Genomic DNA, 23,467 nt, shown 5'->3' on the forward strand with positions numbered 1-23,467 from the left:
CCACGCAGCCATAATGTCAGCGCCCCGATAAGCCTCGCTAAGAACGGCACGACGGACGGGAGGACGGGATATTGCGCACTTGCGTCCAGTCCACGTGGAGGGATGCTCCCGCCCGCACTCCGTAAGCGCAATGTGTGCGCTGCGTATGTTTGGTCATGCCCTCACCGCTTCGGCGTTCGACGTGCGAATGAATGCACTGCTGATGTGATGCGTAGTTTGTAGGTAAGCCGGATCCCTGATGAAGCGGTCATATATCAGTTGTTGTCATCCGTGCAGGCCGAATGTCATCCCGTGTGCGACGATAATCAAATTCGCTCGACGTGTCAAGGTCGCTGTGCCGTGCGGATCTTATCGGAAACGACAAGGAGGTCGGAACCTTGAACTGGTGCGTGAGAGTCAGCACAAGGCTAGAAAATAGCGGAAAAGGAAGCAACGACCGAGCTGTGAGAATGCGCGATGCATGCTAGTACGGCGCGCGTCTCGATGGTGACGAAGGTCAACAATAGGACCGCATGAGGTGCTATTTCGAGATCGTAGGACAAAAGGAGAGGCCCATTCCGTTGCGACGATCTAGACGCGGCGCTGGAGAAATCGTCATGGTGCGCTCTGGCACAGTAATTGAAAGTTAGACGTGCAGTTGGTGTATCGATAGCGCCCATCAGCTCTCCTAGCGCCCGCACCCCGCAGGCTCGTGCGGTCGCACACCCGTTGGTTTCGAGTGGACAAAAAGAGAAAGTCCGTATACGGAAACAGATCCATACAGGAGTGCACTGCGTTGCTGCGTGGCGTTTGCTACAGTCCTTGGCTGTGCAACATTTCGGCTGCGTTCGCCAGTGCTCGAGTCGATTAGGGAAGAGCGGCGACCTCGCTGTGGTCTGAATAGAGTTGAGCCCGAATGTGGGTCGCCGGGACTGTGACGAGTTGCCTGCAAACGAGGCGTTCATCGTTCGCATCAGGCCACGGGAGACGTTCGGATGCACACAGAAGTAATGCGATGATGCTGCAAACCGTGGTTGTGTTCCAAGGTGGGCCGCACGGCAGCTGCTGGAGTGCGAAAAGGTACCTGTTACCGGGAACGAAGAGGCTTTTCTCCAGGTACGACAAACGATCGAAAATCGTGACGAACCACCGGGTTCGAGTGCGGGAGTTCTGAAGCCGCACACAAAGCATCTGAAATTCGTGCCGCCCGAGGGATTGCGGCTGCGCTGCGGCTGCCGGAGTCGCTCAGGGGGAGATATTCGTGGAGTTACGCTGCGTTGTACTGATCGACAGGCACAGCGCAGAAGTTTGATACAGAAGGTGAGGTCATTCAAGATGATCGCATTCAACTCAACACGGTGGAAGCTCGCACGGATGCCTCCCTCGGTGGATCGGCTGGCCGTTGGGCGCGGATGACGAAGCCGCAGGAAGGATTCCGCTCACCGGGTTCTGCAGCTGCTTCGAGAAGGGCAGGTTGCTTCCCGTCGTTCAAGGCGTCGGTGGAACGTTGCAGGAATGCAACTTGGCCGCATCCTCGCAAGCCATATTTCCTGTTTGGGACGGGCTCCACCGGCTAATGGTCCGGTTGTCGTGCCGGTTGCGCTGCGTACCTGGCTGCTCTCGTACGCTTGATGACCGGTCCGAATAGCACACGGAATATCCTCCTCCTCGTGAGAGGCACCGGTGATGGCCCGTCAGGCTTCAGGTCGGACTGCTGCCAGAGGGACGTCCGACGGCGCGCCGCCCCCTTTACCAAAGAAGAGGCGCAGCTCCACCACGCTCAGCTAGTTCCACGTGTCGGCAGGGTTGCCTTTGCAGGAATCGACCCTTTCCCTCCTGTCGACCCCTGTTTCGCTTCCATCGGGATGGGAAGCCGGCCGCAGATTGCAGTAGCGCCGCCCACTACGGTCGCAAAACCGTTCGCAAGCCCACAGTCCCGACTCCCCGCAGCCAAAATTCACGGTTGCAATTTCGAAAAGTTTTTTTGTGGAGAAGTGTGAGCAATGCTCTCTGCTTCGGGCGTCGCGCAGACATAACGGCTGCAAAGGACAGCGAAGGAGCTGGGAAAAAGATCAAACTTAGGCACTGCGCTGCGAGCCGCGCGCTGGACCGGCCTCTAGGAAGCAAGCCGCTGCAACGAGAGACGCGTCAGGGCGCCAGAAATCCCTCATTTTGGCAACTGGCCTTATGCCAGCCCGGAACACCTTCCCAGCGCTGCTGTCGCGATTCTAGACAGGACGGAGTCAGGCGCGGATGCGAGGCGATGTACCATAGCTTTCGTCCCATCTTTATCCTTTCGAGAAGGCTGCTGCTATAGCCATGGGATGCCCGCTGTCCTGTGTTGGTGTGCCTGTCTCACTCTGCTGCCCCAACCCCTGTCGATAGTTGCCCGGCTGAGGGTTTGAAATGCTCGGCTAGGAGGGCGTGCCGGGGCGAATCAGCAATGCAGGCGGGTGCTGAATTATATTATTGGCAGCACCGGCGTTTATAATAAGGCGTATTTTGGCAAATTGTGCAGGAGCCAAAGCCTGTACGGAGCAGCGTACGAAAGGAGGGCAATGTCATCGCAGGGAGGGCTCCGTGCCAAAAGCAACCGCTGGGCGACGCGGCTCGTAACAAGGAAGGGAGAAAAAGAGAGGCGACGGCGATAGCGATGGCAATTGCGACGATGAAGAGACAGATCGCGGCGAAAAGCGCATGCGAACAAAGGCAGGAACGATTGTGCGTGAAACGGCTCCAGGAGGCATCCCAGCAGCTGCAGCAGAGTCGCAGCAACGAATCCACGCGGACGGCTGCATACAGCTTCCGTTCCCTTGGAGCGGAAGGCTTGCAGCGATCACTGTCCAGAGCCAGATGCGACCTGTCTGAGATAGAGACGGCCAAATCTCGCTCGGCGAAGAATGACACAGGCTGTCGCGACGTCGCAGCCCAGACCGTGCGCTTGATGAGACGGGCTGCTGTCCAGCGGAGGGGACCTGGGAGTGACATCCACGCCGGGCTGGCTGCGACTTGGCCAATGTAGCGCCGGTGGATCAAACGCGAACGTTTCTAGAGCCTTTCCAGAAGCAAGCGAAGCGCTGTGTGGCGCCGCCCTGACGCCGGCTGTGGGCAAGCGGCGATGCTCCCTGTCGCGCACACGGCCGGCGCCAACGCCCATTCGGCGCTGCATTTGTCGCCCGGACAGGCCTCCTGGCGAGCGGACGGGTGCTGCCTGGAGACGCGCTCGACGGCGAATGCACATTTCCGCGCACGATGCTGGGGCGCCCGAAATAGCTGTGTGAGGGCGTACGAGGGGTGTGGTCGGGAATCCGCAATCCCACGTGGATGTGGCAGCCTATCAACGGCACGGCGGTGCTGAAGCGCGCAAAAGGAAACATGCGATAGAGGCGCAAAAGCAACGCTCCTTTTCGACGCCGTGCCTGCGACCCGGGACCGCTGTGCAGAGGGCAGAGATGCGCCCTCCCAACCGCCCGGGATGGAGAGCGGACTCAGCAGCGCGCAGTGGGCCCTCGGGGAACGGCTCCCGCGGCTGGGAGGCGTCGTCCCAACTTCTGCATTGCGTCTGGAGCCGAGCGCGGCGAGTCAACGCCCGTAGCAGCCAGCAGCGCGCGCACACGGCAGGTCGGGCGCTGACACGGTCGCGTCTGAGCGGCGTGTCATATGCGGATGCCTCCTCGTCGCGCAGAAGGGCATGCGGCGCGCAGAGCCCGCGCGGGGGGGAGGGGGCGCGCGCCAGGCAGCGGAGGGCGACGTGAAGGTAGTAGGTACTGGAAGAAGGTAAGATACCAGCGAGACAGATACGCGCATATCAGCGTGCGTCACTGCGTCAGGAGAGCGCGAGAGGGCGGGTGGGCGTCAGCCGTGTGGGAGCCGGACGACAGACCGTTGGCGTCGGGCCTAGCGTATGCAGGAACTCTTGGGCGAGCAGGGCCTAACCCTCCCGGCGGATTCAGCTCGCAGATCCATGCTGCCCTCGCGGCGCACAATTTCTGGCAAAGCACACGGCCGGCAGGGGACATGTTGAAACAAGCCCCGAGAGCCGTCGCCCGGCACGTCATGGAGCCTGAAAAGCACAGTCGCGCTCATTTCATTTGAGTCGTCGCGGGCCAAGCCAGTGCGCCGTCAGTGACCAGGCCCCTTATTCCGCCGCCGTGTTATATGAGGGACGGCATGCCCTCGTCGCCGAAAAATTCCTGCTCTCCCTCACGCTCTCTGCCTCCGCTCATTCCCGTCTGTTTCGTCGCCAGCGCTGCCCGGCCGTAGTCTCTGGAGCACGACGCTATTTCCCTGCCCTCGCACGCCTCCGCTTCTGGACACTGCCGTCGCCGACACCACCCTCGCTCCCTGGCCATCGCCGCTTTCTGGCACGCCCTCGCACACGTCGACACGCACTCAGCCGGAGCTGACGCCACGCCTTGTGCTCTGCTCTGCATCCGCTTGCCAGTGAGTGAGTCAATTCCGTCCCGTCGGGCGCCGCCCGGGTCTGACGCCGCCGTGCAACCGCGACTGACATATAAAGCAGCCCGCACGCCCACATCCACCATGATACTCAGAGAATCCGAGTCGAACAACATGGGACGCGGCGCCTACGACACCACCGGCACCCCAAAGCCCCCGCCGCCGCCGCCCAAGAGGCGATAGCGCCGTGCACCTCACTCTCAACGTGCCGCGCCGACGACCGTTGCTTTTTCCGCCCGCCTTCCCTGCCTCCCTCGTCTGCTCTGCTGCGACGCTCTCGACAGCGATGCAGGCCCGGTCGTCCGTCCGTCTGGTGTTCCGTTGGGAACGGAGGGATGCCAACTTGCGCGTCGTAAGTGCCAGGGCTCGCCTTACCTTGCATGATCACCCTGACTGACCAATATCTGCTGCAGCCCTGCTCCGCCAACACCACGCCTTCACCGCATCGCTGCGCAGCCGCGCTTCCCCCTTTGGCGCCTCGCTTTCTCACTTCCTTCCCTCGGGATTACGCCCTTTTAATAATCAGCGACTCTTCCCTTCGTCTCAGCACGCCTAATACCCCCGGTCCTGCCTTTCTCGAGCGGCTTCCTCCCTGCATCACCTGTTTTCCCTTGCTTGCCCGCTTCAGCGACAATGCATCTCCTTGCGAAAAAGTTTCTTTATCCCGGCGTTTATAGACTAGGATGGGCCCAGGCATGGACGGATACCAAAATCGGACTTTTTTTTCTTTTCTTCGGGACAGCATATCTGGGTAGATTTTCCACCGGCCTGCCTTCACTGGCATCCTGGCCGTGGGCCATTTGTGTACTATATAGCTCCGCGAGCTGGATGGATCGTCGATTCATGACCAGCCACGATTTTTTTTTTGCATTCATCAGACGGCCTCAGCCGACGGCGTCCAGACGCTCTCGTGCTGAGATGTAGATTGGATGGAAGGGTGCCTGGGTCCTAGGCCTTGTGTGTCGCGAGACACGGCCGGGTTGATAGACAGTCGTTGTAATTGCAATCCACAAGAATTCGCTTCTCGCCATCTGATGTTGTTTGGCACCCCTTGGCTCCCGCTGTAGTGGTGTCGTTGCACCCGTGGCGCCGCGGATCTCCGCCACCGGAAGATCGATAGGCCTTGCGCGACCGCCGCTCCAGCTCCGATCTGTTTCGAGGCGACTGAGGTGCCGACCCTTGCTTGTGTGACGGCTTGAGGTGCGTCGGTACCTCCAAAAGCTCCGATGGTGGATTGTTTGGCCTCTCCGATGCTTGGCGGCGGGTGGAGACACAGACGCACCCCCACGACGGCTGCGAGCCCTCTATTTTGCAAAGTCATCGCAGCTTCCCCGCCAACGCCTCGTCCGCAACGCCGCTGCAGCCACCAATTCCCCCAATTCTCCGACATTCGCACTCGTCCACCCTCACTCACTCCCCAATATTCCGGACGCCCGCCGCCATGGCCAACGTGAACTGGCGCACCATCAACATCGATGCCTTGGACCCAGACTCCCCCGCCAACTTCGACCTCACCACCCTCACACCGACCGTCGCCCCGGTATCGACCGCAGACGTCCAGTCACTGGCCGGCCAGATACGGCAGCTGATGAGAGGAGGAGACAATGAGGGAGCCTTGCAGGGTGCGCTGGAGAACCCGCCGTATGGGGCGGACGACAAGGGCAAGGTACGTCGCAACATGCTACGTCGCCTCCACAACAGTGCCTTCCCAGGCCATCGTAGCGGTGCACTATTCTCCAGTGTCTCTCCGCATTCGACTTGCGTCGTCACCATCGCATCCGTTGCTCTGGGCCCGGGCTTCCAGCGACCGGGACGACGCGCTGGTACCCTCGCACTTGTACCCACGAAGGGAAGACAAGGCTGACTTGTGTCTCGCGCACTTATAGGATATCCACCTAGCTACCGTCATCGAGATTCTTCAGTCCATCCGGCAGGCAGACATGTCACCCATATTAAGCCGCATATACAGCGCGCCCGGTGGAACAGAGGCATTAGACGTGCTCATGAAGTATATGTACGATCCACTTCCCCAATCCAGCCCTCGCACCATCTGACCGCCTTTTGGCCACGGTCTCTCGAGCACTCTTGTGACTCCCTTCTGTCCAACTCGCCCTTTGTCATTCCTGTCTTGGTCGGATTTGGCTAACGGTACGTTCCCGCAGCTACAAAGGCATGGCCCAGACAAGCGCAGCGAGTACAACGCGAAACATCACACCTCAGGCGACCGGCTTCTCCCAGATCCATGCTCGCGGTGGAGGCGAAGGCGGAGGACAGGCCATGAGCGTCTTGCTCAGCTGGCACGAGAAGGTACGGCCGGCGCTATTGACGATACGCATCACACGAGGCGCAAAACGACTTTGCGTGTTGAGTGGAGTGCGGCGTCACGTGCTTCTTCGTTTGCTAACGTTGCTGCAGCTCGTTGAGATAGCAGGCCCAGGGTCCATCGTCAGAGTAATGACAGATCGACGCACGGTTTGAGTAGGCACCCAAATCAACATGATGGGAATCCGGTTGCTAGTTTCATGAGCCAACTAGCTTCCCCTAATCCAGACGCCGAAAAGCAAGTCACGAATGAAACAAGTATCAACATCCCGCGCACAGTCATACTTCTCATTCTACCGCTCACCAGCATCGTCCGTCTCGCACAGATTGTGCGCACCAAATTCCACTCATGTCGGCTCTTTGCAGCCCTTGATAAATTTTTCGCTCATCCGGGATCCTGGTCCTTGTCTTTCTAGAAGCACTGACGTGCCCCTTTCCTGCCTTTCGAAAGTTCTTCAGCCTTACCGTATCCTTCCCCTACAAGTTGCAATGACCCATGTCCCCAGCCACCTTTCTTGAATTTGGGTTTTCCCGGCAGCAGGGAGCGGATCGTTAGCTCCGCTTACAAAGTAGACGCTATTTCCGAACGCGTCAAAGCCCCGAAGGCAGCGCGGCAGAGCTTCCGCGCGGACGGCAGGGCTGCTAGCGGGCAGGTAGCAGAGACAAAATAGGAAGCAAACTCGGAATTTGAAACAGCTTTCTGACTTGACAGCTGAAGCAGTTTCGACGACTCTCAGACGCTTGCAGGCGAGGCGATGGGGTGAGTCTTCCGCGCAGGCTTCGAACTGGTCAGAGGCAAAAGACGGGCAGTGTCAACGTGCTTGCAGAACTTTATTGAGCGGCCTTCATGCATACGGGCGTATGCTCATCTCGCAAGCGTTTCCATGACTGCTTTCCTGCCGTCGTCCAAGCGTAGACCGTCACCGCATGCGGCTCTGCGGACAAGCGCGCGCCCTTCCTCAGGCAGGCATCTGCATGATCGGGGAATACGGAAGCCAGCATAGCTCTTGCTACAAATCTCCGAGATCCACCTGACGAGCGCACAGCTTACTGCGCAGAGAGAAAGTTTCCCAGAGCCTTCGCCCCGTCTCAAGAGAGACATGCGTCGCTCGCGTGAGTAATTTCATGCTGCAACTGGTTGGTAATTCCCGTCACTGATAGAGCATCCCTACTCTAGCTGCCTGAAGATCATAACACGCCCTGCATTACTGTACACTTCTCTTATTATGTAACTTCTAGAAAGAGCCCTGTGAGGCTTCCGCGCCCGGGCAACGCGCCTGCATGCGTGCATGATCGTCCCTTCCCGCTCGCTCAACGGCCGTCAGCGTCAGCGCCTTCCTCCTTTCCAACTTTCCCCTCAAAACACAAACATCTCTCTCGCCCCTACCCTCATCAAAACGCCACCTTCAATCCATCCTCCCGCATCCCACTCAATCAATCCCGTATTACCCTACCCAGCAGCGGGCCGCTCGCTCCAACAAATCTACAAAACCGTACCGATAGGCATAACAAGGAGACGGAACTTCCCCTCCGCCGCCTTGGGACGCATTTTCCGCAAAAGGAAAGCCGTTTCGTGGCTCCCGTCAGCCCGGGCGCTCGGACGCGTGTGCGGCGGCGCTGCGCTGGGCGGCCAGGGTCGCGTAATCTTTTTCCTTTTTCTCCCCGTTGCTTTTTCTTCCGTGGCGCGGTGTCTCGTGATGGGGCGTTAACGGGAGCGTTGCCGAGGAGAAAGAAGGGTGGGGGCGACGCATATGATAGTCGGATGGGTGGGATCGGGAGGTGCTTGAGGGATGGTAGGGTGTGGATTTAATGATGGGAGGCGTGTCTATTTGGTCGCGATGCTCTAGTGAGGAGGCTCTAGAGGTGTATCTGGCTTTGGCTGTTAATATGGTGTGGTGGTAAGAAGCCAGCAGCGCAGTTGGGATAGAAAAGCGGTTAGTGGGTAGTTCATCGAGGTGGGCGCAGCGGAATATCCCGATGATGGATACTGTGGTAGACGGGGGCAAAAGCTATCACTCCTGAGACAGGTAGAAAGGAGGCCAACAAGCGTCGATGATGAATAGAAGGTATGCATTACTCCCAGCCTCCGGGACTCTCCTGCGTGTGCCTGGAAGCCGGGCGAGGTATTACAATAAGAGTAAGCAGGTTCCCCCAAACGCCGGTGTCTCACTTTAGGGGTATAGGCCGCTGGATAGAAGCAGACATAAGAATGGGTATGGGAATAACGCATCTTCGTCCGACGAGCGCTTGGTTGAACGCGCGCCAACCTCTTTGCTTATACCCCTTCATACCGTCCATTCGGGGCCATGGGTCGATCTTGAACGCCTTCAGGTCTTGAGTGTATTGGCTCGGGCGCTACGACCCCATTCGCAGTGGGTGCGTCGGTCGATGTCTCTGTCATGGCGCTACCGTCGTCCATCGGCTTTTCGATGGGCTCGCCATTTGGCTTCGTGGTGGGTTCGACTGCGGCGCCATCCCGGATGCGGGCGTGCTTCGACTTTGGACCAAAGCTGTCGATGTGGGATAGGCTGTGCCATAGAAGAGCCGTGCTGGACGAAGTCAGAAAATGGTTCCCCCAAATAAAAAATTTTGCGAGTTACATACCTAGCAAACGTAGAGACCATGCCCGGCCACAGGAACACCACGCTCGCAATCGCCCTCCCGTTGTCTCGATACCTCATCGGACTGCCGCCATACTCCCTGAGCAGCCTCTCTGTCGTGTCGGCATCCGTGCCCGTCACGTACGCGCGCTTGGTCGCCAGAATCACCGTGTATGCCAGCGCAGCGGAGAGCGTGAAAAGGCAGGCCAGTACGGAGCAGATGCGCCATGCGAGTTTCACGGCGGGTGTCTCATGTCGCTCGGGCCAGAAGAGGTCGAAGAAGAAGGCGGAGCCGAAGATGGTGGCGACGTAGATGCCCACGAAGATATTGTACGAGGCAATGCCGATGAAGTCGTTGTTGTGGACGGTGGCGCCGGGACTGTGCTTTGCGACGAAGTCTTGCTGGTCGACATAATCTGCCCGGTGGTCAGTCCTACTCGGATGAAGGGAGCGGCGTGCTAAGGATGCTTACCAGACAGCGCTGCTGTGCCCAAGCTCTCGCTCACGACACAGAATATCATGGCGCACTGATAGATGATGAACTTTGTTCGGCGCCGGTGGTACTCGTTGTTCCACATGTAGCTGTTTTTGAACTTTCCCCATTGCATCTCTTTCAGGTCGAGGCCCCAAATTACCGCCATTTTGTTCTTTGCTTTCAGAGATATGATATCGTGTCTCAGGGAGGAATGTGGAGGAGGCAGAAGTGGGTCGGTCGAGGTCTTAAGGTGCGTGTGGACGGGTGCGTGGCGGAAAGCAGCGAGCTAGAGACAGGCGGCTGTAATAGACGCTCGAATATCGACCTGGCGATTTGGCTCAAGGAACCTTGGAACCGGCTCGTGAACCGTTGAAATGCGCGTCGAGCTCCGCGGAATATCAACCAGAGGATAGCGGGACGAGACTTCAACTGCAAACGTGAAGACGCTGAAGACGCTGAAGCTGCGGGAATAAAGATCAGATGTATAGCAGCTGCTCGTCTGACTTTTGTCCTCCCCCGCGTCAGGGTTTGCAGCAGCCGCGATGGCCGTCGATCACGAAATCTTCGCCATTGCTTATCCCCAACCTCCGCCCATACAGCACTCACTCTCTGACGAAAGCGCCGCATTTATCAGCGTCCGCCGCGCCGGTTGGGCCGGAACCAGACAAATGCAGCCAGTGGATAACGGCGTGAGGTGTGACGGCTGCACGCGGTCGCGAGATTAACAGCCGCTACGTCATTCCCGGCCAGGGTTGGCGGCCTTAGCGAGAAAGCTTGGGTCGCAGGGGCCACCGCTATGTCATCGGACACGGCAGCTTTTGGCGGAATGCGATCCATCACCGATGAGCCGCTTTTTCTTGTTTTCGAAGAGATGAATTCTCCGTCGTTCGAGACTGAGGATCTTCCTGGCGCGATGGAGTTTCATGCTGCTGCAAAGCAGGATACGCCAGAATCGGCTATAAGCATTGCTCATCACTCGCGTCAGAGGCCTGCTTACGCGCATGCGGGGAGCAGAAGACATATATCGCCATCATGCTCCTCCCAATCACGCCATTAGACGTCGAGAAGTCAAAAGGGCCTGTTTGAACAGGACGCCTACGTTCCCAGTCGTCATGCTGCGTTTCGACAGAGGACACGACCGACGACCGACGGTTCCCCACGATGTAGAGAGGTTGATGTTTCAAAGGTGTAAGACTCTCTGGCGTATTGCTTGGTATGCTTAGCAACTAGCTTCTTCTCATCCGAGAGCTCCGAAATCAGCCACTCTGTGGAGAAACTTATTTTCAGTGGCGGGACGCCTCCAGACGTTTGAGCAGATGAAATCAGATTACCAATGTAAGCTTCTTTCAATTCAAGAAGATTGACGGTGCTTGTTGGCAAAGACTAAAGGGCTCTCCCGACTATATTCTTTCCCATGACCTCTGAACTGTTCAGATCTTTCAAAATCTGTGGCGGACCAACATTTCCCACCTTCTTCCTTGGCTCTTCGCCATCGAATCTCTTTCATTTCTCTGTCTCTCTCTTCTTTCTGCAACTTCCGGCAAGAGCTTATTCGGATTTTCGCTTTTCTCCAGTGCCTTGTTGACGATGCCACAGACGCCTTCGACTTGACTCCCCATCGACCGGAGTCTCCACGTTTCTAAGCAAAGAAAGGGTAAGAGCCTTACCTACCCATGCGCCTATAAGTCAACACCTAAGCTCTATGTAGAAGTGTATTGTGCAGGTTTACTGTCCGGAGACCCTGCGGTCCTTCGAGGCCTTCAGGAAAATGTCCGCAAGTACCCTTACATTGAGACCTGCGAGCTTGGACTATCACGACAGTTTCTATCCTTACGTAATGATGCTCTCCTAAGTTGAAAGCCCACCTTGGCAGTAAGTCTCGGGCTCGGCTGAACCTTGCCAGCAGCGCTTTGCCAAGTGTCGCCTGATCCCCCTTAGCACCACAAACCTACGACACTCCGCCCTCAGGCTCACCTGCTTCTCAAACATAGTCGAGAAGTACTTCTATCCTCTAAAGGCATGCTGTTCACATGTTCTCTTTGCGCGAGCCCCGAGGGGCGAATTGCTAACCGAAGAATCACCATCGAGGCGCTGTGGGCACAGCGCCATCAATGTTACACCTGCCGACTGCTCTGGGACGGTGTTGCGGCTGTTCATGGAGATGAGTTCTTTAAGAACTTCGAGTGCCTAAGTATTCCATGGAGGTCTTTGAAGGATACTGGTCCGCTAAGGGTGGACCTTATACCTCATGAGAAAGTGACCTCGTCCAGCATACCGAGGACAAGGCTGCAGTTTTACAGGGGCCCGAGTAAGTTCTAAATTCTCTATTTCTCTGTGCAATTCCCTTCATTCTTTCCCTTTCCTGGCAGGGGCCTCGCTTAATATAGATTTCCATGGTTCGTAAAACTGACGATCCCTCAATATCAAGATGATACTACGGCCTGGCCTGAAATTGGAGCTAGCACACATGTTGGCCTTAATGGCCTCTCGCACTCAACCTTGGAGTTAGCGCATAAGTGGCTCAAAAGCTGCACACTTCCAGGAGAGGGGCATTCCTCATGCAAAGCTTTTGACCTGAAACGGTCCTTTCTGCCGGCGCGCGTCCTCGACGTTGGAACGAAGCAGTCGCCTTCGGTCAGACTCTACCTTCCCCAAGATGGCGAGACGGCCCAATATATTGCGCTGAGCCACTGCTGGGGCGGGAAGACACCCATCATGACCAATAAGCAGAATTTCCAAGGCCACCTCCAGAGTATCTCGCAACCACTGCCGACGACATTTAATGACGCTGTTCTTGTGGCAAGAGAGTTGGGAGTCCGATTTCTATGGATAGACTCGCTATGTATAATACAAGATTCACCTGAAGACTGGGCTGTCCATGCACCGCAAATGGCGAAGGTCTATGGAGGAGCATACGCCACCATCGCAGCCGATGCTGCGAAAGACAGCGCTGCAGGATTTCTCTCAGGATGTAGAAGGCATTTGAGCAGTCCGAAGACCGTCGCATTCTCGTGCGATGGACACGATGGCCTCGTTTACGTCAGAAAACGAGGTTCTCTTGCATATCAACTGCCGTACCACGACTGGTCCGAGCCGGGACGTTCGATCGCGTCTAGGATTAGAGGACCGAAGGAGGTTGTTGACCGTTTCTGCCGTGAGCAGGAGCCTCCTGAAAGCGGACTCTCGACCCGAGGTTGGGTTTTTCAAGAACGCGTACTTTCTCCTCGGACGCTACATTTCGGCGGGGCGGAGACCGGGTGGGAGTGTCGCTCACTTATTAACTGCGAGTGCTCTGCCTCAAGCATGAGATATCATCGGAAGACTAGCCTGTTGAAGAGAGCGCTTTCTAAGATGGCTTGGACAACAGTAGTGGAAGAGTACACCCGGTTACGGCTCACCTTCGAGGAAGATCGACTTGTAGCATTATCTGGCCTTGCTGAGGCCCGAAAGCACCTCTCAAATGATATTTATATCGCCGGGATGTGGCTGAATAACCTCAAACGAGAGTTGCTCTGGCGATCGGATGTGCCAACTGCAAAGTCTGCTGTACGACGTTTGGATATTGCACCGACTTGGTCGTGGGCTTCAGTAACATGCCCTGTTGTATACGAGGACCAGACTGCCACGCAATCCACCGGATCTACGGATACGATCGAAAGCAATTGGGATATCCTTGGGTTCCCTAACAACACGGTATCTGGAACATCTTCCTTCGGTAAATGCGTAGCGGGGACGTACTTGCGGATGAGAGGCTATCTCGTTGAGGTAAATTTTTGGAGGGATATAGACGCTGATCCGCTCCATTATTATGTCCAACCGAACAAGCGCGATTCCGCGATCTTATTTCAAATTTTTTGGGATACCTCCGAATTGGAGTCAATCAGCGCAAGTTCCGATGACGAACACACCCGCTACACCGTGTTGCTTGTCACGCGAGCACCGGCGCCTCCTAGAGGCTTACTAATGGGTTGTCCATCCGAGAACGCATCGCAGATACCCGGCACCGGGGAGCCGCACCAGAAGTATCAAAGGGTGGCTTATATTGTTCCCCCAAGGCGCAGACGCGGGTGCGACTGGCCAGATCCAGAAGATACTGCTTCCGCAGAGGGTGTCAATGTACAACCGGAGGAGTGGAACTGGCCGTCCTGGCAGAAGAATGAGAGCCTTCAGGAGTTTCGGATTTTTTGATCTTTGTGCCTCACCAGTATTCTTGTTTTCGGGGAGACGACAAAATATATTAATTGTCATCCGCGCTTAGACTTGAAGGATATTCCACCCCAAAAAGGCTTGGAGCGGCCACCCAAGACACGGAAGACGTAGAAGAGGCCCGCACGCATCAGTACACCTACAGGCGGCCATACCTGCGTTGATAGCTGCCCCTCATCGGTGCTTTTGATACCTCATCTCCATTTTGCGCGGGCCTACTTCCGCGCAATCGCAATATCAGCAACCATCCGGATCTTATGCACACCATCCTCAACTCTATGCCACTCCTCCCCCCTCAACTCCTCCGCAATACACTCCACCGCCTCTCCCCACGTCTCCTCATCCTTCTGCGTCCACCCGCCCGCAGGCGCCCCCGCGAACGTCCACGCGATAGTCGCCCATCGCTTCAAATCCACCCCAAGACTCAGCCACGCCGCCTTCCGGACAAACCGCACATCCCTCCACCCAGCATCCCTGACAACCTGCTCAATCTTCTCCTTCCTATACCACCACGCACTGGCCAGACGCGGCGCGATGGGCTCGTCCTCCCCGCACAGCTTAACGTGCGTCTTCTCCAGCGCAGCGTGCCACGGCATCTCCTTCCACACCGCGACCACGCCCGTGCCCCCCGGCTTCAACGTGCGCAGCATATGCGCCGCGGCGCCGACGTCGTCGCTCAGCGCGGGGAAGATAAACGTCGCTAGCGACAGGTCGAACATGCCGTTCGGGAACGTCAGCTTGCATGCATCCATCGTCGTGACTTCCACGGGCCATGACGGGCGCTCGGCGAGTTTGGCTTGCAGCTGCGCTAGGTACAGGGGGTTGATGTCTGTGGCGTGGATTTGGATCCCGGAGGGCGGATTCGACTCCATGATGGCTCTGGTGACGGCGCCGTAGCCGCAGCCGTTGTCGTGGATGACGGAGGTGGAGGTTAGGGGTGGGAGGTCTGGGAGCAGATCGCGCGCGATGGAGTCGGTGACGTTGCCTTGGAGTTCTTGTAGGAGAGCGCCGTCGACGTGGAGGGCTTGCTTGGGGGTGAAGGGAGTGGCCATTGTGAATGCGACGGCAGTGAGGTTACTGAGTCGGTGCAAGAGCGGCAGAGATATGGGAGACTGGATCGAATTGGAGAAGTTAGGAGTTCAGGATGGGCAATGCTGATCTAAGGGGGATTTATTGGTTCAGCAAAGTGAACATGTCTCCGTGCGGCGTAGCAACATCGCACCAACAATTGCGATCTCACTAGAGAGGATGATACAACGGAAACTGATCGGAGGCTTATCGGAGACTTTGTATGCTTGAATGCAATTACGAACTGTTGGTTGGTCTATGGATAAAGTCACGCACTGCACGATATGATAGAGGCTGTCATTCGCGACAAACATACATAAGCCTATTCTAGGACACATGTTCCACAATCTGTATATCCACTAGGGAGGCAGTTCGCTGTGAATGGGATAGTCCAAATCGCGGGAGTGGAATGGCTCGTCAGGATGTTGTGCAATGTATTCCGTTCTATCTCAGCCTCTATGTCAAAAGCCGATAAATGTCGTCAAACCATTACACCGAAGCATATCATCCTTGCGTTGTCGCCACCCCATGCACGTTCCTTCAAAACGTCTTCAATATCCCTCGTCCGCATTGCGTGACGATAAGAGGTCGCAACAATCCCGTAAAGTTGGAGATTCCTGTGACGGTTATTATTATCGTCTTTCAATCCAATACTTGCACACGTACAACGAAAGTAGCGTGCGCGTGAAGGACCCAGATGAGTCTTCAGATACGGTTGTGGATGCAACGCCAACAGCTCTGCAAGCCGCACCCTGCGCAGCGCTGGACCCAAGGTAGATGCACAGCACCACAGTCCTGGCACTCGCCGCCATAATGACGGGCCCAAACGTGGACCACGCATCGACCTTGGCCTTGACCCTGAGCGTTCGGTGGGGGTGGAGCAGCTTGAAGGACCGGAGCGGGACGGGTGAGGTAGTCTTCGTCCCACCGAGGGCAGGTGCATCGCTTCCAACGGACGCCGCAAAGATAGCAAAACTGGTGAGAGCAACGACAACTAGAGCTGTGTTAGCATGTGAAAGGTGAAGCGGATACTGTAGACGTACGTCATATGGAAGCAACCCGTCACCAGCTCGACCATGTTCTTGCACCGCAGGCATTGCTGCCACTTGCTTCGCTTCGCTGCGTCCATGAGGAGCTGCACGTGCGGGTCACTCGGGCAGAGCCCGCCATGCGACTTGCACTTGCAGAGCACGCACGTCTCCTCGCGGCAGAAAACACAGGTTCCGACATCACCTTTTATGTCCTTGAGCTGGATGAACTTGGCGCACTCAGCGTTCGAGCAGTAGGTGGGGTTTGGCGTGGCTAACTCCTCCACCTTGATATCGAAATCCTTGATGAGATCTTTGGGAAGTACGGCGCGGGATACTTCAAGCGAAATCGGCGCCCTGCAACAACGTGGGGGGAACAGGGTGGTGTCATAGATGGCGGACTTGAAGAGATCCGTGAGGCAAGTGCGGCAGTAGGTATGCGGCTCCGGGTCACAGTCGAGGGTAATCGTGTCCTTAGTCGCCACGACGTCCATGCAGGCAATGCACTTCGTGAGAGCATTGGAACCGAGCACACCTCCCTTGTCTCCACCTTCGAGATCCTCGGCCTTAACGCTCTCAGTCTTTCGTGGGGATCGCCGCTCACTGCCATCGCGATTGAAAGCAGCCGAATAGAGTTCTTTGGCCATTTCCCACTGTTCATCTCGCGTGCTGTCCTCTTCATCGCAAAGGGTGGCTTCGTAGTCGTTGCTGCTCTTCACTTTGGAATGGCCGATGCCCATGCCCGCAAGACTCATAGCAAGCTGATGGTCGGTGACAGCCTGCTTCTCCTCCTCCAGAAGCTTAGCGAAAGCGACGCGACCCTCATGTTCGTCCTTGAGGATATTAAGCGTAAGGACCTGGCCCTCGAGGATCTCAAGTTGACGTTGCATGTCCCGCTCCATCATTCTGAAGCTCGCGATCTCGTCATGGTCTGGGTCATCCTCATCGAAGTAGAGGTCATCAATGATCGCAGCGATGTCAGCAAGCTGCATCTCCACTGCAAGCTTTGCTGTCTCGGGGTCCATGAATGTGACGTCCATATTGCCAGTTTGGTGTCGGTGTCGAGAAGTTGGATAGACACGCTGCGAGCGTGGAGCAATCGGCGGGGTATTTTGGACGTAGGGCGGGCCGATTTTCTCCGACAAGGGCGGAAAGGCACGTGCACACGTGATGCGGGTGAATGCATGATGCTGTTCTTGGCATTCTGTCTATCCAGAATATGCTTTCGAACATAAAAACCGAGGTGCGGATAGAAGCTTACCGGTGAATTTAGAACAATACTGAGGTTGAGCGTTTATTCTGTAGCCTCTCACATTTCGCACGAAGTACAATGGGGGGAAGATTTGGGTGAAGGCATTCCGTTGGTGTTCGTCGTGGATATTTTGGCCAAGCAGCTGCGAGGTGACGACGCACACTGGGCGAGCCGTAAAAAAAGGATTAAGGAACGAAATCTGCTTCAATCTCGTGGGCTCTAGTGACAGATTTAGAGCAGTTTATGTGGTTCAGGAGTTGTATTGTCCGCTCCTAGCCGACGCTTCGTTGTTGGTAGCCAGACGAGGAGTTGAAAGCTGACCTCTACTCCAAATAGAATGAGATACCACGTGAGGTTGTATGACGAAGAAGGGTAAAGGTTGCTTGAGATTCCACGGACTTCCTGTGCATGGAGGATAGATTCTATCGCAAGGAGTTGTTCATAGCAATCGAACCTATAGTACGGTAAGTGAAATGCGGATTTGCAGGGTAATAATCAGAGAGAGATACTGTGGTCAACGGTGCCGAAGCAGAAGTTGAACCACAGGACTGTCAAAGAAGCGGTGTTGCGTGGAGTTGACAGAAGCGACGAGATGTCTGGGCAAAATAATGATAAAGGAAAGAGACCAATGAAAACTTTCGGATTTAGGAAGCCGTTCGACAGGGTTGCTGCTTCACCCACATCCCTATTCGGAAGCGAAATCGGCGCTGTCAATGTTCTCTCAGCGGGTTCGAGCATGGCGTCTTATCGGTTTGGCGACAAACCCTCTCGTACCGCAGCTACCACGCCAACGCCGTTAATAAAAGGAACTCGAAATACAGCCGTGGGGCGGTTGGAAAAGCGATGCCAATGTGAAGGACGGCAGCGACGGGCTTTTGTCGGCCCATCATCGCAGAGTGCTGACGGACAACTGTCCCAACCCGACGCCTGAGGTCGGTAAGATCCGCAAGATGATGCCTCATCCAGGCATGGCTTGCTAGGCGAGTCGGCGCGCCGAGGCAGGTACCCGTTCGAGATATTTTTAGATTCTATTCGACCTCGGCTCCAGATCATTCCCATGATTCGTGTCTATTTGGAAAGAGTGGTGTCCCATTCCATCACAATATGTATCATAGCAAGCAGCGAGGAGCGTTGTTATGTGAAAGTGAGGCTCGGTCGACGCTCAGGGGAATGACTGTTGAGGCCCCCAGATGTTTATGGGGGAGTTATCGATGGCGTTTCTTGGCTGGCTTCATGAGGCGAGCTGTGATCCGCCCGCGCTTAGGCCAACACGGGCCGACGGATGCTAAGTCAGTGATGGCAATATTGGAGCCGCGCAATCAATGAGAAGTAGACGCTGGCGATTTCAAAAAGTTGGTTCTTGAGAAGTTTGCACGCGGAGAAGAGCAGAGGTTGTGAGAGGATATCAAGAGACGGAAAGATGGGATGAAGCTGTGCTGACAGGAATGCTGCAGGAGAGACTCCAAAACGGAAAGAGAAGCAAAGCTCTCCTTATACGAGCGACGTTACTGGTGGAGCCTTATCAGGTACCGCCCCGTGGCGCATACTTGCTAGCTAGGAAAAGCTTGGTGCTGGGCGTGGCGCCACTGGGGGGGTCCTTGGGCCCGGAACAGAAGCACGCGTAAGCTCTGACGCAGGTTTTCAGAGACGGCCAAACTTTGGGGAATGGGGTTCAACATGGTTTGGTGGTACAACAACGGAAGCGTCTGCGAAGTCTGTGATGTGTGGCAGGGCTCAAGAGGAGATTGGGGAGGAACCAGGTCGACGGAAGAGATCGACACAGGCCCCTTTTTCTCCTACGTGGTCCGTGCGGAAGCTTGTTTCCACATTCGATTCTGAATTGCGATCCTCCCGCACCTCTCATCACATTCGGCTCCCCACCGCATTGCCCGATAACGTCTGCTCTCGCAAAGCAATATTTCTCTGTCTGGCGCCCACCTCCTATTTTGTCTCATTTCCAAACTCTCCGGCTCGCCTCGAAGCTTTTATGGAGATGACAGAGTGTGTGTAACGTTAGCGCTTATCGTGCATGCACGTTATGCAACACCGTCTCTTGACGGCGGCGTCAAACTCCAATATTGTTCTTGTCGCTTCGATGACAGCTTGCACAGCTTGACTCGCGCGAGACGGAGTGTGGACAACTCTTCGCATCTGGAGAACTTCCTCTAACACAATTTCGCGCTCTTGCAACAGCATCGCAACAGTGTCCATTGCATCGACTAACCTCATATCTCGCCTCCAGGAATGCCACGGGCCGGAAAAGCATCTACAGAGTAGAGCTCGTGCAGAAAACTGCCCTATCAGGCTGACGTATGAGTAGTGCGAACTGCCTTTCTCCTGTCATCTCCCCCAGCCGCCTTATACGAAGCTTAGCGATGCGTTGACTCGGTGTCCGCCGCGCTTAGACGCTGAATTCTCGGTCCACCCTCAGCCCAGTCGTCAGACTTTACCTTAACCGTCCAAACCCAAGCGTTCCCCACTACAGCTGTTACGCAAAACGGCAGCGCTGCATGCCTACACCACGAGTCCGCTAACGCCTGGGGCCAGTTTCCAAGCCGTCCACCGCCCAGAAAAGGGCAATTATCACGCGCTAATACGATGCGACTCAGGCCATCTTTGATCGCCGGAGGTATATAGAACAATGGCCTCGAATCTGCTCAGAGCTCATCCAGCCCGGCCCAGTCACTCGTTAATTGTTCGTTTCTGTGCATTTCTTTGTTTTGGATCGTCGTCTATATATTAATTGCTACCCCTCATAATGGTGGCTTACGCTCCTTACGTCGCCGGGACCGCTTCGCTGTCCTCGGTTTACCACGCACCGTCGCTCTTCCCGGCACCGAATGGCAACTACACGGCCGACATCTGCCAGATCGTCACCGCTACCGTCACTCAATATGCCACCGCATATCCCACCAGCAACGACCACGGACATGGAGGACCGTACTACAACCCCTACAACGACGTCCCGCTTCCGTACAACTGGCCCGGCAAGCCGTCTCACGGCGAGACTTTACCTCCTCCCTATCCAACTACGCCATATCCTTATGGGGGGCCTGCGAAGGACAAGTACGACGCGCCAGCGTGGATTCCGAAGGGTACCAACAAGCTGATTCCCTCCTTGCCGAAGGGGAAGCAGAATGGAAACTCGTACTGGGGAGAGCTTGATTGTCCTCATCTCCCGATCAGTGGATTGCCCAGTGGTCCGAAGTATTCGTCGCTCCCGACTCCGACGGGTTACTCCACGGGTGTCCCGTACCCGCCTTATCCAACCGGCTCTGGTTCTTCGGGAGCTCCCTACCCTACGGGAGGCTCGTACCAGCCGTATCCCACCGGCTCTGAATACCCATCTGGTTCTGGTTACCCAACCATTTCGGTTTACCCGTCTTCGAGCGTTTCTGGCTCGGTGACTAACTCCATGAACGCCACATCGTCCAGCACCAGCACACCTGCTCCTAACTGCCCTACTATGCCAGATACTGGTGTCACGCGCACTTATGATCTCCACGTTGCCTACCAGACGATCGCTCCGGACGGCATCACTAGGAACGGCTTGACTATCAACGGACAGTTCCCCGGCCCACTCGTTGAAGCTAACTGGTGCGCCCCTCGACTGATTCCACTTGACAATACATGCTGACTTGAGAATAGGGGAGATTGGATTCTCTTCCGCGTCACCAATGATTTGACCGATGAGGGTACTGCCATCCACGCTCACGGACTCTTCCAGACTGAAACTTCCTGGTATGACGGTGTGCCCGCTGTCGCTCAGTGCCCGATTACGCCGAATGGTGGCACCTTCGAACAGCTTTTCCGTGCCGACCGTTACGGAAGCTCGTGGTACCACAGTAAGCATCACCAGTGTCTTCGTCAACATCACCGTCCCTAACTAGTTCATAGGCCACTACAGTGCTCAGTACTCCGGTGGTGCTCATGGCGCCATGGTCATCTACGGTCCCAAGCACGCTGAGTACGACATCGACCTCGGCCCAGTTATCGTGGAAGATTGGTTCCATGCCGACTACTACACTCTCATCAACAACACCATGAACGGAAGATTCCCGCCATCCAACAACAACCTGATCAACGGCAAGATGCAGTATCCTTGCGCCAACACCACTCTGCCTTGCGATGCGAATGCGGGTGTTGCCAAGTTCCAATTTGAGTCTGGCAAGAAGCACCTACTGCGTCTCGTCAACGCTGGTGCCGAGGGTGTCCAGAAGTTCAGCATTGACGGACACCAGCTCACCGTCGTTGCACTGGACTTCATCCCTGTTGAGCCCTACACCACCAACGTCGTCACCCTCGGCATTGGCCAGCGCTGTGACATCATTGTGGAAGCTACCGGTTCCCCTAGCGACGCCTATTGGATGCGCTCCCAGCTCGGCACGGAGCACTGCACTCTCAATGACGGCATCTCGCCCAACGCCGTTGCTGCCGTCTACTACGAAGACGCTGACACCGAGTCGGTCCCCAGCACCACCAGTGACGTGACTGCCGAACAGCTCGCCGCCTGCAAGAACGACGACCTCGCCACCGCCGGCATTCCGCTCTGCAAGGTCCCCATCGAGGAGCCTGAGACCACCGAAGTCATCGACTTCACCTTCCGCTCCAACGGCACAAACTTCATTTGGTTCGTCAACAACAGCTCGTACCGCGGCGACTACAACGCGCCCATTTTGCTATCCGCCAAGAACGGCGACTTCGACTACAAGCCGGAGTGGAACGTGTTCGACTTTGGCTCCAACAAGACGGTCCGCATCCACATGACCAACCACGGGCTCATCGGCTCGCACCCGATGCATCTCCACGGCCACGACTTCCACGTCCTCGCCGAGGGCTTCGGCGAGTGGGATGGCACGGTCACCAACGCTGAGAACAGTGTTCGCCGCGATACGCATATCCTGCAGAATGGCAAGAATAACACGGATGGTACGGTTACGCCGTCCTTCACGGTCATTCAGTACACGCAGGATAACCCAGGAGCTTGGCCGCTACACTGCCATCTCGCGTGGCATGTTAGTGGAGGCCTGTTCCTTGTTGCCCTCGAGAAGAAGGATGAGATTATGACACAGATTTTTGATGAGGATGTGTTTGAGCTGTGTGACAAGTGGGATGCGTACACGGCTAGCAACCCGCCGAACCAGATCGATTCCGGGTTGTAAGTTGGTGTCTGGCAGATGGGGACGAGAAGTGTGAAGGGAGTCCGGATGTAGATATTGGCGTGAGAAGGGTTATGTAGGCAATTGGGTTATTATACCATTAATCTCTTAATCGGTCTCTTGGGGAGAGGCTGCTAAAATGGGGATGTTTCTGAGAGGTCAGGCTTCCCAAATTGTATGCCCACGTGATGCCGCTAAGCCTCATTTTGTTTGGACTATTCTTTCCTCTCGCCTTCCGTCTCGACTCATCACTTCGCTGTTCTTCGACGCCGCGATGCATCGATAAACCTGCCGACACTCTCTTCGAAAGTTTCAACCTTTGGATACGCTTGTTGGCGCCCTGACATCGCAGGCCATCATGCCAATTATTGCCATGCGGCTTTCTCCTTGCCTTGCGATTGGGCAGGTGAGCGAGCCAGTGGGCTCAGCTCGTCAATACGAGGGCTGAGCCTCCGCCTTCACTGGCTGTTATCTCCACCATTGTGCTGCCTTGAAAAGAACATGCATTGCCGCCCACACTGTTGCGCAAAAATTCCACTCGTTTATGTGCTTCGCGTGAGCTACCAACGATGGCACAGCTTGGAGCGTCCCGAATGCGAGCCCCGGACACAACGGACGACATAGCGCCTTCCCAATCGCCGCAAGAGGAGTCCCGAGACGAAACTTCTGGCATTCCCTTATCCTGCGACAGGTCAAACATAGACCTGCTGCGAAAACTCCATGGTCGATACTCGGCTCCAGCGGAGCGCGGGAAGAGATTCAAGCAAGAGCCCATGGACCTGCCTTGCTGCCGTACTTGCTATGGGATGCTGCAGTCCTGCCTGAACCCGCCTTACCCTCCAGGCTCCCGGGTCCATGTTTTCCAGGTCGTAATTGCTGAGCTAGAACGGTTGGCGAAATTCTGCTCAGTCTGTCATTTG

The 23,467-nt window shown here is 56.1% G+C and overlaps 7 protein-coding genes across 7 annotated transcripts; 3 read left to right on the forward strand and 4 right to left on the reverse strand.

Annotated features, from left to right (window-relative positions):
- Nucleotides 1-2,445: 2,445 nt before the first annotated feature.
- Nucleotides 2,446-3,998, reverse strand: BU26DRAFT_505256 (uncharacterized protein; the record flags this gene model as incomplete). The annotated part of the gene is made up of 4 exons (XM_033826834.1): nucleotides 2,446-3,027; nucleotides 3,118-3,508; nucleotides 3,596-3,746; nucleotides 3,863-3,998. The coding sequence occupies 4 exons, from the start codon at nucleotides 3,996-3,998 to the stop codon at nucleotides 2,446-2,448; spliced, it is 1,260 nt and encodes a 419-aa protein (XP_033684191.1).
- A 1,880-nt stretch (nucleotides 3,999-5,878) lies between these two features.
- BU26DRAFT_426179 (Arp2/3 complex 16 kDa subunit ARPC5) lies at nucleotides 5,879-6,915 on the forward strand (the record flags this gene model as incomplete). Its single annotated transcript, XM_033823657.1, has 4 exons — nucleotides 5,879-6,103; nucleotides 6,324-6,451; nucleotides 6,600-6,744; nucleotides 6,853-6,915. The coding sequence occupies 4 exons, from the start codon at nucleotides 5,879-5,881 to the stop codon at nucleotides 6,913-6,915; spliced, it is 561 nt and encodes a 186-aa protein (XP_033684192.1).
- A 2,119-nt stretch (nucleotides 6,916-9,034) lies between these two features.
- Nucleotides 9,035-10,000, reverse strand: BU26DRAFT_505258 (uncharacterized protein; the record flags this gene model as incomplete). The annotated part of the gene is made up of 3 exons (XM_033826835.1): nucleotides 9,035-9,308; nucleotides 9,364-9,775; nucleotides 9,832-10,000. The coding sequence occupies 3 exons, from the start codon at nucleotides 9,998-10,000 to the stop codon at nucleotides 9,035-9,037; spliced, it is 855 nt and encodes a 284-aa protein (XP_033684193.1).
- A 1,577-nt stretch (nucleotides 10,001-11,577) lies between these two features.
- Nucleotides 11,578-14,139, forward strand: BU26DRAFT_313872 (HET-domain-containing protein). The gene is made up of 3 exons (XM_033821960.1): nucleotides 11,578-11,604; nucleotides 11,753-12,142; nucleotides 12,263-14,139. Exons 2-3 carry the CDS (start codon nucleotides 11,854-11,856, stop codon nucleotides 14,020-14,022), a joined length of 2,049 nt encoding a protein of 682 aa, XP_033684194.1. The 5' UTR covers nucleotides 11,578-11,604; nucleotides 11,753-11,853; the 3' UTR covers nucleotides 14,023-14,139.
- A 40-nt stretch (nucleotides 14,140-14,179) lies between these two features.
- On the reverse strand, nucleotides 14,180-15,092 carry BU26DRAFT_531127 (S-adenosyl-L-methionine-dependent methyltransferase; the record flags this gene model as incomplete). Its single annotated transcript, XM_033831004.1, has 2 exons — nucleotides 14,180-14,258; nucleotides 14,422-15,092. The coding sequence occupies 2 exons, from the start codon at nucleotides 15,090-15,092 to the stop codon at nucleotides 14,180-14,182; spliced, it is 750 nt and encodes a 249-aa protein (XP_033684195.1).
- A 430-nt stretch (nucleotides 15,093-15,522) lies between these two features.
- On the reverse strand, nucleotides 15,523-17,578 carry BU26DRAFT_314170 (uncharacterized protein). The gene is made up of 3 exons (XM_033821962.1): nucleotides 16,152-17,578; nucleotides 15,775-16,102; nucleotides 15,523-15,725 (listed from the first exon to the last, which is right to left on the reverse strand). Exons 1-2 carry the CDS (start codon nucleotides 17,174-17,176, stop codon nucleotides 15,814-15,816), a joined length of 1,314 nt encoding a protein of 437 aa, XP_033684196.1. The 5' UTR covers nucleotides 17,177-17,578; the 3' UTR covers nucleotides 15,523-15,725; nucleotides 15,775-15,813.
- Nucleotides 17,579-20,146: 2,568 nt separating this feature from the next.
- BU26DRAFT_564854 (multicopper oxidase) lies at nucleotides 20,147-22,550 on the forward strand (the record flags this gene model as incomplete). The annotated part of the gene is made up of 3 exons (XM_033833317.1): nucleotides 20,147-20,985; nucleotides 21,037-21,233; nucleotides 21,286-22,550. The coding sequence occupies 3 exons, from the start codon at nucleotides 20,147-20,149 to the stop codon at nucleotides 22,548-22,550; spliced, it is 2,301 nt and encodes a 766-aa protein (XP_033684197.1).
- Between the last annotated feature and the right edge of the window lie 917 nt (nucleotides 22,551-23,467).

This window comes from Trematosphaeria pertusa, assembly GCF_010094035.1.
Source record: "Trematosphaeria pertusa strain CBS 122368 unplaced genomic scaffold BU26scaffold_7, whole genome shotgun sequence".
NCBI classification, from domain to species: domain Eukaryota; kingdom Fungi; phylum Ascomycota; class Dothideomycetes; order Pleosporales; family Trematosphaeriaceae; genus Trematosphaeria; species Trematosphaeria pertusa.